This window comes from Hemicordylus capensis, chromosome 2 (genome assembly GCF_027244095.1).
Source record: "Hemicordylus capensis ecotype Gifberg chromosome 2, rHemCap1.1.pri, whole genome shotgun sequence".
Lineage (NCBI taxonomy): Eukaryota > Metazoa > Chordata > Lepidosauria > Squamata > Cordylidae > Hemicordylus > Hemicordylus capensis.
In genome coordinates this window covers 393,719,699-393,732,620 of record NC_069658.1, presented here as the reverse complement: position 1 = coordinate 393,732,620, position 12,922 = coordinate 393,719,699, and the positions used below count along the sequence as shown (strand labels likewise).

Sequence of the window (12,922 nt, the reverse complement as noted above, 5' to 3'; positions counted from 1 at the left end):
GAGCAGGCAGCCATGTGTGTGCCGACGCTGCATGCGGGTTGCTGGGAGCAGCACTGCAGTCACACGGCCTTTTGAACAGCAAGCGCCATGCCCGGAAAAGCAGTGGGGTGGCAGAGGAGCAGGTAAGGTCCTGTTTTTAAAAGTACCCAATCCCCACCCTGCCCATGGCTGCCTGATCCATTGGTGCACATTCCCACATCATAGCTGAGCACGAATGTGAATGTGAACCCAGGTTTCCTTGGTCCAACTCCACTACATTACACTGGCTTTTCGCTTGGTGGTATACAAATCTTGGTAGTGGGCTTGCTGCACCCCTGCCCACCTGCCACTGTCCTGACTTGTGCTACTCTGTTGTAACCTAGGCTTTTTTCCTCCTACAGTTCCCCTCCAAGTGCTACCCAGGTAACAGCAATCCTCGCACATTCCTCACAGGGACTTCTGTATCTTGGCACTGAGAGCGGTAGTGTCTTTGTGGTGGAGCTCCCATCCTTCAGGGTACTAGAAGACCGGACCATCAGTCCAGAGATTGTGCTGCAATGGTAAATGCACACTGGTTCATGGATGTGTCTTGGGGTGTTACTCTAACCACCAAGGATTCTGTGATGTTGCCTCTTTCTCTCTCCTCCCCACCCCCACCCCTGCAGCCTAGATGCAAGTACAAGGCTCTCAAGCAGCAGAAATATATTTTAGGGACACCTTATACATAATCTGAAGCAGCATGGCTGCTGTAACCTCCTAGGCTGCTCTGGGAAAATATAAAATATTTGCTCACTTGGTTTGACTGGTGTTCTTGTTCCTGGGACTTGCATTTAGTGTTTGCTATGCCAACTGGTTCTTAATTCTAGCACTCACTGATGGTTAGGTTGTGTGGGTGAATGGGTCTTTTGTCTTGGGGGCCAGGAACAGAGCACTTGGGTGCCATTTTGGATGTTAGTGCTGGTGGGGGAAATAAGAGTAAGGTTCCACCATTTGCTTTTGGATATATGACACTTCTTGCCACTTTTCATACCTCATAACAATAACAACATTATCAGTGCAGGTCAAATTGTCACTTGCCTTGTGTCAAACAAAATAATGAATACAGTTACTTAATTGCTTTATAACTTTAATGGCTTGGCCAGTGGAATGAATGCATTGACTAGAGACTTAAGTCCTCCTGAGGATTACTCATATAGGATATGAAATACTGTGGGAAGGTGCTGCCATTCCCAGCCAATCCAGTCCAAGGACCCCTGGCTTCTGATGCAGTGCCCTCATCCGCTGCTGGTGTGCAGGGCATTCTGCTCCCCTCACCATACAGCATCCTACACAACTGTGTGTCACTTAGCAGACATGCCAGTGCCCTCTGGATCAAAACGGATAGTGACCTGGAGTTGGAGAAGCAAATCGGAGAGGTGTCAGACAGAGCTGTAATAATGGGTGACTTCAATTACCCTCACATAGACTGGGCAAATTCACGTTCGGGTATTGACAGAGAGGCCAGATTTCTAAACATGCTAAGCGACTGTGCCTTAGAACAGGGTTTCTCAATGTGTGGGTCCCCAGATGTAATTGGACTTCAACTCCCATAATCCCCAACCCCAGTGGCCTTTGGTTGGGAATTATGGGAGTTGAAGTCCAATTACATCTGGGGACCCACACATTGAGAATCCCTGCCTTAGAACACTTGGTGACGAAACCAGCTGGAGAGAAGGCGACCTTGGACTTAATCTTGAATGGTGCCCAGGATCTGATGTGATATGTCAGAGTTGTATGCAAGTGGAGTGCTGCCAAGGAAATCCAACACCGATGCATTGGACTTCAGAAGAGGAAACTCCTTAAGAAGGAAGCTGAAAGGAAAAGTCAGGCGTGTCAAATCACTTCAGAAAGCATGGAACTTATTCAGAACCACAGTAATAGAAGTTCTTCTTGTTCACCTTGACACTTGTAGCTATGTGCTCCTCAAACTCTCTTTTTGTATCATTGTCTTGCATCTCCTCTGCCACTTTATGTTCCTTTCTCTTCTCTTCATTTGGGCAGCACTTCCATTTTCTGAAGGAGGTTGTCTTCCCTTTTATAGCTTCCTTGACTCTACTTGTTAGCCATGCTGGCATCATCCTGAACTTGGTGGTACCCTTCTTCCTTCTTGGTATACATTCCAACTGAACTACAGGTGAAACTCGGAAAATTAGAATATCGTGCAAAAGTCCATTAATTTCAGTAATGCAAATTAAAAGGTGAAACTGATATATGAGACAGACACATTACATGCAAAGCAAGATAAGTCAAGCCTTAATTTGTTATAATTGTGATGATCATGGCGTACAGCTCATGAAAACCCCAAATCCACAATCCCAGAAAATTAGAATATTACATGGAACCAATAAGACAAGGATTGTAGAATAGAACAATATCGGACCTCTGAAAAGTATACAGTGTACTGTGCTTGATTGGCCAGCAAACTCGCCTGACCTGACCCCATAGAGAATCTGTGGGGCATTGCCAAGAGAAGGATGAGAGACATGAGACCAAACAATGCAGAAGAGCTGAAGGCCGCTAATGAAGCATCCTGGACTTCCATAATACCTCATCAGTGCCACAGGCTGATAGCATCCATGCCACGCCGCATTGAGGCAGTAATTGGTGCAAAAGGGGCCCAAACCAAGTACTGAATACATATGCATGCTTATACTTTTCAGAGGTCCGATATTGTTCTATTCTACAATCCTTGTCTTCTTGGTTCCATGTAATATTCTAATTTTCTGGGATTGTGGATTTGGGGTTTTCATGAGCTGTACACCATGATCATCACAATTATAACAAATTAAGGCTTGACTTATCTAGCTTTGCATGTAATGCGTCTGTCTCATATATCAGTTTCACCTTTTAATTTGCATTACTGAAATTAATGGACTTTTGCACGATATTCTAATTTTCCGAGTTTCACCTGTACTTTAAATACATCAGAAGTGGAAAGCCTGCCAGGGAGGTGGTTGGACCCTTGGATGATGTGGGTGTGAAAGGGATTATTAAGGATGATAAGGAGACTGCAGAGAAGCTGGATGAGTTCTTTCCATCTGTCTTCACGGTGGAACTGTCCATATATCCTCTTCAGAACTGAGCTTCCCAGGCTTGGAGGCTGAAGAACTGGGCCAATTTGAGGTGATGAGAGAGGATGTTCTAATCTAAACAGTGTTGAAAAATTAAAAATTAACACATTACCAGGGCCACATGGCATCCACCCAAGAGTTCTGAAGGAACTCAAATGTGAAATTGCTGATCTCCTAGCAAAAATATGTAACTTGTCTCTACAATCAGGCTCTGTACCAGAGGACTGAAAAGTAACCAGTGTAGCTTCAATTTTTAAAGAGGGATCTGGGAAATTACACGCTAGTTAGCTTAACTTCAGTGTTGGGTAAATTGATGGAAAGTATACTTAAGGACAAAATGGTTAAATATATAGAAGAAGAGCCCTTGCTGAAGGAGAACCAGCATGGCTTCTGCAGGGGCAAGTCTTGCCTCACTAACCTTTTGGAGTTCTTTGAGAGTGTCAACAGGCATGTGGATAAAGGTAATCTAGTTGACATAGTATATTTGGACTTCCAAAAAGCTTTTGACAAAGTTCCCCACCAAAGGCTCTTGAGTAAACTTAGCAGTCATGGGATAAGGGGGCAGGTTCATGTGTGGATTGATAACTAGTTGAAGGACAGGAAACAGAGGGTAGGAATAAATGGCCAGTTTTCACAATGGAGGGAAGTAAGAAGTGTGGTCCCCCAAGGATCTGTACTGGGACCAGTGCTCTTTAACTTCATAAATGATCTAGAAGTTGGGGTAAGCAACCAAGTGGCCAAATTTGCAGATGACACTAAACTATTTAGGGTAGTGAAATCCAAAACGGATTGTGAGGAGCTTCAAAAGGATCTTTCCAAACTGGGTGAGTGGGCGACAAAATGGCAAATGTGGTTCAATGTATGCAAGTGTAAAGTGATGCATATTGGGGCAAAAAACCAATGTCACATATACACTGATGGGGTCTGAGCTTTCAGTGACTAGGAGAGAGATGTTGGGATTGTAGTGGACAACTCGTTGAAAGTGTTGACTTGGTGTGCGGCAGCGATGAAAAAGGCAAATTCCATGCTATGGATCATTAGGAAGGGAATTGAAAATAAAAAATGCTAATATAATGCCCTTATACAAATCTATGGTGTGGCCACATTTTGGAGTACAGTCATCCCTTGCCAATGGCGAGGGTTCAATTCTGGCAAAACTCCACGGTTGGCAAACTCATGGTTGGCGAGGCATTAAAATCTATGGGAAACGGGGTTAAGGGAACCGTGACTGCGAAAACACACAAAAATATTTGAGTTGATTCTTTGCCTGCCATAATACTGTTTAGCCGCTCTGAGATGCACACTTTCTTTTTCTCACAGGGTTCCAGAGGAATATCTCAATAGGAGGTCACTCGAATTGGTGGAAGCCTTACGGGAACATCCTCAAAATCCTAATCAGATCTTGATTGGATACAGCAGGGGCCTCATTGTCCTCTGGGACTTGATAAACAACAAAGCAACACACCAGTTCCTTGGCAATCAGGTACTGCTTTGGGAACTTCTTGTTGAAAAGCTGTATATAAATATCCACCGTAATACATTCTAGATCAAGGCCAGGAAAGCTTTTCATCCCCAGAAGTTAGCGGCAAGGAACAGATAAACTTGTGTACAAAATCAGACCAGAGAAGTCTGTTCAGAAGAGAATTATTAGGCCTATACGAAGCTTTGCCCCTCACCATTACTTCACAAAGACAACTGTTTTCACCCCATTAACCTCCATGCTGTGCTGGGCTTGACCCAGTGTGCCAGTAGGGCTCTTATAAGGGAAGCAGAGTCCCAATGAGCCCTGGTGCCATCTTGGAGGGCATGCATGGAGTGCTGGGAAGTGTTGTCCTTCCTAGTGCTTTCCCTGTGGAGTTGTGTGGAGAAAATATTTGGAAGGACTACACTGCGTGGAAATTGGTATGGTGGGAACAGTTGCCTCCGGACAGTGCTAGGAGGGCCATGGGGAGTATCTGGCTTGAGCTGAAGCTTCAGACAGAACTACTAATTACATATACGTTGCTTGTAAATGTATGTAATGGCACTCGGGTGCCATTTTAAAAAGGAGGGAGTGGGGTGCTTTATTAGTTTCCCACTTGCAGTCTCTCCATTCAAAATCTTCCCCAGCGGCTTTTTAAAAAAGAGAACGTGCAATTGAGACTCCATTACACACCGTTTATAGTCTTGTAGTTGATCCCTCAGCTGCATATCTTCTTAGTCCTCAGAATATAATTGCAGCTATTTTGTAGCACCCCCCATCTTGGCAAGTGGTTGAAAACCCAATTATTTGCTTGAAATAAACTGCATGATTGTTTGTCATATTTATATACCGCCTAGTGTCTGTCTGTCTGTCTAGGCGGTGTACAAATGTTTGAACATTGATATAAAAATTGCTGTGGTGGAAGGGGCACTGTGTAGATTGGGGCTAATGAAATCAGGTGTATAGGGCCAATGTGGGAAGAGGGGACAAGTCGCCATGAAGGGCATTGAAAGGCTTGCTAAAGGTTGCTCTTTAGCACCTTCGGATGCTGCCGGCAGAGACTCTTTCCCAGTACCTAGCCATGATCGCTGGAAAACTGCCACCTGCTTACTAACCTCACAGTGACAGAGGGTCCCCACCCCACCCCCCACTAGGGATGTGCACGGAACCGGTTATTTTAACCCTTTATGGGCCGCCGAACCCTTTATTGGCCTCCAAACTGGTTCGAGGAACTGCCGGTTCCACTGGTTTGAAGGCAGCGGGGGAGGGTGCACTTATCCCTCCCACTTCTTTCCCTCCGCTGGCATCCTTTGTTAAGGAAGCTGATCAGGGCGTCAGCATACCTTCCTGCTGGTAGGTATGCTGCTGCCCCAATCAGCTTTCTTAACAAAGGGTGCTGGTGGGGGGAAAGTGGCAGGAGGGGTAAGTGCACCCTCCCCTGCTCTTAAAGAGGCATGCCCACCGTGGTTCTGTGCACACCCCTGCCCCCCTGACCTGCATGAACTAAAATGAGACTGTGGCTCCTCCTGAACTTTGCTGCTTTTCCTTCCTAGCAACTGGAAAACCTCTTCTGGCAGCGGAACGGCCATAAAATCATCAGCTGCCATTATGACGGGAGTTACGCCCAGTGGCCAGTTTCAAGTGATGATAAGCAGCCTGAGCCCCTGGAAAACAAAGTGCCTTATGGTCAGTGTCTATGTAGCTGGAAATGTATATCTTTTTCTTACTTGACTGGCATGCATTTAGAGCAAGCCAGTACAACTTGGGATGCCTACAGGCTGAACAGAGCTCATCAGTCCCCTATGAATGCATGCCCCATTGTCAAACATGCTGAGTTTGCTGCCTGACCAAAAACATAAAAAACAGAAAGATTAATCATATGCCTGGTGGGCCCAGTATCTGACAGGCGGTCTGCATTTGGTTAGGTGGGTCCCAAGGTCTGTAGGTGTGATCTGGAGTCTATTTCTGAACTAGAGAAGTTCCCTAGAAGGGCGCTGCGAAGAAATGGTCCCTGGTGGGTGAAGTTCACATGAAGAGATGATTTTCTTTCCTTTGAAGCTGCAGGAGTCAGAGAAGGTAGCTGGACAATATTCTGCCAGAAATTGCTTAGGAGTGTTTTAGTGGGTATGTGTTCCTTCTGCAGCATCGGGAGATACGCTCTTTCTCCTTCATGTCATTACTGCCTCCTTGACAAGGCAACCTCCACCACATGTATATTGGTGGTGCTTCTGACTGTAATAGTTGTGTAATGAGTTCCAGATGTACAACTAATGTGATTATTCTCCCATGCAAAGGGGAGCAGAGGCGTTTTTCTTCCTGTGTGAAGTTAATTGATAAGACCAAAACATCTTCCAGCTATCTTCCATAATTGTGTGAATCTTCCTCTACAATAAACCTGTACTGAACAGACGTATCTTCTAACACATCTGCCCTTCCAGGTCCTTTCCCTTGCAAGGCCATCGCCAAGATTTACTGGCAAATAGCAAAGAACGGGTAGGTCTTTTTTAAAGGCGTTGTCTACTATTCCCCAAAGATTCTAGACTAGTGACCTTTTTAGGAGAAACTGCTGTCAGGGCCGGGCCATTAATGAGACTTGGTGAAGCAGTTGCCTCAGGTGACAGATTAGCTAACTCTGCTGGCCTCACTATACTTGGCCTGGTTGCTCTGCCTTTGCTTGGCAGCAGGTGGTAGGCCCCCACCATGCTCCTGCTCTTCCTCTCACTCTGCAGTTTAAGGCAGAAGCAGGAATGGAGCAGCAGTTTCTGCCACTCTTTCCCCACCCTAAGTCATGGAGTGGGGGGAGGAATAGGAATGTGGCAGCAGCTGCAGCAGGTAATCCAGAAGAGCAGGGGTGGTGAGGCAATAGGGGGCTCTGCTACTTGGCAGCTGCCGCGGCACTCCTGATCCTCCAGCAACTCTGAGGCAGTGGGTGGCAAAGGAGTGGTAGGAACTTCCTTCCACTCTGTTCCCACTCGTGGCCTTTTCAAAAGCCATAGTAGGAGCGTGGTGGCTGCTGCCGCTGCCAAGGGGGTAAAATCGGGGAAGGGCTTGGGATGGTGTGTGCATGGCGGGGGGGGGGGGGGAATGTGACATGCTCTCTGTGCTGTGGGAATAAGAGGAGTCTGGGAGTGAAGCAGCAGCGCGCCAGACTGCCTTAGGTGCCAGGTGGACTGGGCTGACCGCTGTTGCCTGCTAGGAATCAGCGGCCAGCTGAGATGGGGACAAAAGCCTTGGTCTTATGATCTGAACTCTGCACAGACTCAACAGTGTGTCCTTGAAAATGCTAGGGAGGCAAAACAGTCGCTGCTTGCTTCAGATGTGTTTAGAAATGCTGCTGTTGCACTTTTGTTTGTATGACTTCTGTTCGGCCTTTTGCTGTAAGTACACTCAAGACAACTTCCAGAAACCATGATAATCCACAGGAACCATGATGCTAATCAAAATTAAACATCATCTAAGTGCAGGATTAAAAGCAGTGTTCACAACGGATTTGAAAAGACAGGGGCTAAAAATCAAGAGTATTAAATACTGTTAACATCATGAGAAAACAGCTTATTTTGCCTGGCACCTAACAGATGAGAGAAATGGTGCCATCTGCCTAACCTCTGAAGGCAGGCAGGGGCACACAGAAAAGGGCCTTGGGCGATGTCATTTGGCCGGCAGGCTTGTATGGGAGAAGGTGGGCCTTAGACCATTTAGAGCTGTAAAGGTGAAAACCTGCACCAAATTGGGGCTGTATTTCTGGTTAGTAATTTCAAAGATAAAATTCTAAGAATTCAGAGGGTGTGAGGTACTATAAGGCTGAACATTTTCCAAATGGGGAAAAAAATCTTCTGCTCCTTGAACAACTTGTCTCTCTCTTAACAATGTCATGCTTTGATTTGAAAGATGATACCTAAATCCTGTGTGTGTTTCTTTAAGGCTTCCTTACATTATATTTCAAGGAGGAATGCCACGGGCAAGCTACGGTGACCGACATAGCATTTCTGTTGTTCATGGTGATCGGCAAATTGCCTTTGACTTTACATCACGGGTGATAGACTTCTTTGTCATTGCCAATACAGATCCATTTGCAGGTATGTAGAAGACATCCAGCTTTTAATTTTTCTGAAGTTGGGATAAACCAGATTGGTGTTAGAAGTAGAGATTCTAGCTGTTACTTGTAGCTGAATGTCAAATGTGTGGATTGTTCATGCCTGGCTTCAGATTTATTGGTGTAGAATGCATTTGGTAAACTTTTGTGACTAGTTGATGGAACAAAATATTTTGGTCTAAATATGCAAAACATTCATAGAAATTTGGAGAATATTTGCTGGATAGCAATTATAACTTCAAACTGTGAAAATGCAACTTGGAAATATTCCGTTGAGACAGAGCACTGTTTCATAGTGCTAGTGTCTATTCATAACTTGCCTCAGCAATGCTGTCTTTAATTACTGTCTGGATTTATATTGACAGGAGCCTGAACAATTTTGTATGATAAACAAATTACTGTGTTAGTGGGCAGAAAACCAGGCAGCCCTGTTCTCCTTTTATGTGAGTGTATACTCTTGTACGCTGACAAAACAGACTCTTAAAACTTTAGGAAAGGACCAGAACATTCAATCTGCAGATACTTTAAACCATTTCACAATTTCACATCTACAAGCTGCTATGCCTTATTCTTAGCTTGATGGACAAGCAAGCTTTATACGGAATCCTGAACCTTCCTTGATTTTTTGTTTTGTTTTGTTGTTTGGGTCTGTCTCTGTCCTTTCTCCCCCACCCCCTTGCCCTCCTACTCCCACCAGACAGAGAGCAGTAATCTTCATGCTACATTTCTGTGTGCAGGGAAGTCCTAGTAGGAAGACTCACTGGCAAATAGTGGGAGAACTCGCCCACTTGGTTTCCCTCAGTGGTGGCTGGCCTTAGGCCTGCTACGGCAGGGGCATTGCAAATGGTGTCTGGAGCCTTGGCTGGGACTGGTCATGCTTATTACAGTGCAGACAGGAACTGAAGAAGGAAGTTGTAGCTACTGCACGCTTAGTCCAGGAAGTTGTTCAGTTATCTGAGGTTTCTGTGGCTGGCCAGCTTCCCTGTAAGCGATTGCCTCAGCCTAATGGAAATCTGCTTCAGCTCACCTCACACGCTCCTTAGAAAGCTCGTTCATCAGAGTGAAGGAGTGGGTCATTCATTGTGTACCAAATCCACTTAGGTTAATGAGTGGTGCTTATGTAATTGCACTTCTGGTGTTGGGAATCTGTTCTTTCGTTTTAAATGTTTGTGCTCTGGGTCGGGCACTGATCGTTTAGGGGCCGCTTCTGATAATGCCTTATGTAATGGAGGACAGAGTACAAAAATGCCTTGTATCATATCAGTTATGAACTGTGCGTGTGTGAGTAAACTGCTGTTTTTCCTTCCTTCTGAAAATTTATCTAAGCAAGGCTCTGACCTTTCCCTGCGATCCTTTCAATGGATTTTAAAGGGGAGAGCAGCTGTTCCCCTTGTGCCATCCAGAACTGATGTGATGTGCATGAATGTTGTACTTGAGTGTCTGCAGTGGGTGTAAAATGTATCTTTATCGTTTGGCTGCGTGAGCCTTTTCTTGTTTGGCAACGGGGCTGGCTCCAGGTCTGAGGGGGGCTCTGGGCGTAAGTGGAACCCCTCCTATATCCACGACAGACATGCCTCATGGGGCGGCAGGCGCTGGCAGAGCACTTCTCTCGGCACTGGCAGGGCTGGAGCCACCAGAGTTAAAGGTCGCTGCCATGTGACTCTTGAACTGCTTTATGAAGGAACTGAATATTACCCTGAGAAAAATTAAAACAGAAACATGGTGGAAACACCAGCTGCCCTATTTATCCATGAGCTCTTCCTTGTGCTTCACAATGTCCCCAACGCAGCATTGCTTTGGAATGGAGCTTCATTGGTGTCATTGGCGGGGAACTGAAATGGTGGCTCAGCCACACCGCTACTGAGAGGAGCACCCAGAAAAGAGACATTTTACGGGGGTGGGGCTGCTGGGGTCAAGGTATTTCGCCCAAGGCTGCTATGTGCTAATGCCAGGCCTGCTTCGTTCTGTTAAAAACATATGTGATTAACATTATACTTGGGAAAGAATAGTGGCTGACATCTAGAAAAGTTACTCAGTAGTACGATTTAGGAGTTACTATAAAAAACTACTTAATTTCATTAGGACTATTCAGGAGTCATTTAGCCTGGATATCAGCCCACATAGGTATAGCAATATCTTCATCTTACGATGCAATATTCAAAACATCAAATGGTACATACTCAGCATTCAGAGGGGCACCATTTTTTGTTTGTATTTTTTCTCTAGGCTGACATTTGGTGTGGCATTATTCTAAATACATTGTCTTTAGCTTAGGGAGGGATGTAAGTTTAAAGGTGAAAACTGAATTTCTGCCTCCTCTCTCCCTGCCTCCAACTGCTAGTGTCACATTTTCAGGAAAAACAAGAATCTGTGCCCAAATGGAGGCTGTATGAGTGCTCTGTGCCGACCTACTGTCTCCACTGGTCCCTGGGCTCAGAAGTAGCACCCTTCTGGTTCCTATAGAACTAGAATTCCAGTGTACACAAGCAGAGCGAGAAATTTTTAATAGCACTCAGCTTGTACGGTCTTTGCTTACAGTAAACATTGTTTTCCTTCCTTTCTTAGGGCTGTTGCCTGATTAAAGAAACCTTAGTAAACTAATAGATGGAATCTGCATAGAAGTGGGGGAAAGTTCTGGAGCAAAAGGCATGCTCTCTTTGGATGATGCATGTATGCATAGCAATAGGCACTTTAGAAGAGAGATTCTGCCTGTGTGGAAAAAAAGTCTACACTTATCTAAAAATGTTTTTAGATTTTAGAAATCTGCTTCCCAATTATTCTGAGCGCTTCTTAGTTGATCAAAAAGATTTGTCTGTCAGTTGAGCCTTGTAGCCCTACTCCTTGCGTTTTATTGCATGTGACATTAAAATTTCAGATACTGAGATTAAACATTAAGTAAAATGCAGGGGGAGGTGTTCAAGGGATGGTCTTTTGGAGCAAAAGGCTACAAATGTTGTTGCTCTATATCAGTATTCCAAATAATAAAAATAAGCTGAATTACAAAAGTATCATGGTGTGTCATGCAGCACTCTTTCAGTAGGAGAAACCTATTTTTGGGATCAGTGCTATCTTTCTGATTGTATTGTGCTTCTCCATTTACCATTGCGACCACATGGGAGTGCTGTTGGGTGTTTTGGGTTTTTTCTGCAAATGAACAGTTTGTGTATTGCTTTGGAAAGGACCATTTTTTGCCAAGTTCAGTTATAATATGCACTCCTGATGATGTGGTGCTGACGCATGCGCACACATACGACTGCACTCTCGCTTGCTCTTGTGCTCTGCTTTCTAGAAGCAAAGCCATGGTGAGATCCTGCAACAGCTGCAGAGGGAGCTTCCAATCTGTAATGAAATTCTTCTTCTCAAACAGATCAACTGTTCCCAGAACCTGCAACACTGCTATATTTTAAGCTGCTTAGCTTGCTGGATTGGCCTAAGTTCCTAGAAATGGCCTAACGCAGGACAAACTGGGTCATTGCTGAGTATGCACAATGCAGTCTGTTTAGATATGCTAATGAACTGGAGGCAAAAAACCTCTCGAGCCCTCTTGCTTGCAACAAATAATAGACTTCCAAGGACACTTTTAATACAGATAATCTTGGCTAAGGCATGTATATATTCATTGTAGTGATGGGAAGGATTTGAGGGAGGACTTGGCCTCACTTAGAGCAACTGCTGGGAGGGTGGACCTTTCCTAACAAGGAAGGGCCAAGTCCAGAGGACTGTGTGGGAACTACACATACAGACACCACCAGGAGAAGAGAGAGCTTTGGGAGTTTTTTTGTTCTGTCCTAAGAATGCCCTGAGCCTGGAAGCATCTAGTTGAGAAGCTGCTGGGCAAATGAGAAGGCCACAGCCCTGGGGGCTAGAGACAGCAGGAAGATTCCTGCCTGTGAGTAATAAGATAGAGAGCTGTTAGATGTGTGAGGGAAGTTATTTTCCTTTATTGTATTACTTGGATCTGAGTTGCCTGGTTAATGAAAACTTCTCTCTCTTACAATCTGCTTTATGAAGAGACAATCCTCCCACCACCACCACCTACTTTTCTTCAGGAAAGTAAGCTTATGAGATCATCTGGCATTGTGTATGTGTCCCTATCAACTTTGCAGTGCACAGACCAATATGAACCAAACTGGGTACAGTTGTAGGGACACCTCAGTGGCTTAGTTTGTGATTATTTCATTCACCCCGATTCAAGATGGTAGATACATGAACATTTGAGGCATAAGTGGGCTAACTTTTGGACCATCTAACCAATCTAAACCAAACTGGGTACAGTTT

General features: G+C 45.0%; 1 protein-coding gene across 11 annotated transcripts in view; it reads left to right on the top strand.

The window, feature by feature from the left end:
• LLGL2 (LLGL scribble cell polarity complex component 2) overlaps positions 1-12,922 on the top strand; it is a 99,917-nt gene that overhangs the window by 57,640 nt on the left and 29,355 nt on the right. For all 11 annotated transcript variants that reach the window (XM_053293002.1, XM_053293003.1, XM_053292996.1 and 8 more), the window contains 5 exons: positions 381-539; positions 4,410-4,572; positions 6,105-6,237; positions 6,990-7,044; positions 8,473-8,627. In XM_053293002.1, coding sequence (XP_053148977.1) covers positions 381-539; positions 4,410-4,572; positions 6,105-6,237; positions 6,990-7,044; positions 8,473-8,627 — 665 coding nt within the window. The remainder of the gene's footprint in view (positions 1-380; positions 540-4,409; positions 4,573-6,104; positions 6,238-6,989; positions 7,045-8,472; positions 8,628-12,922) is intronic.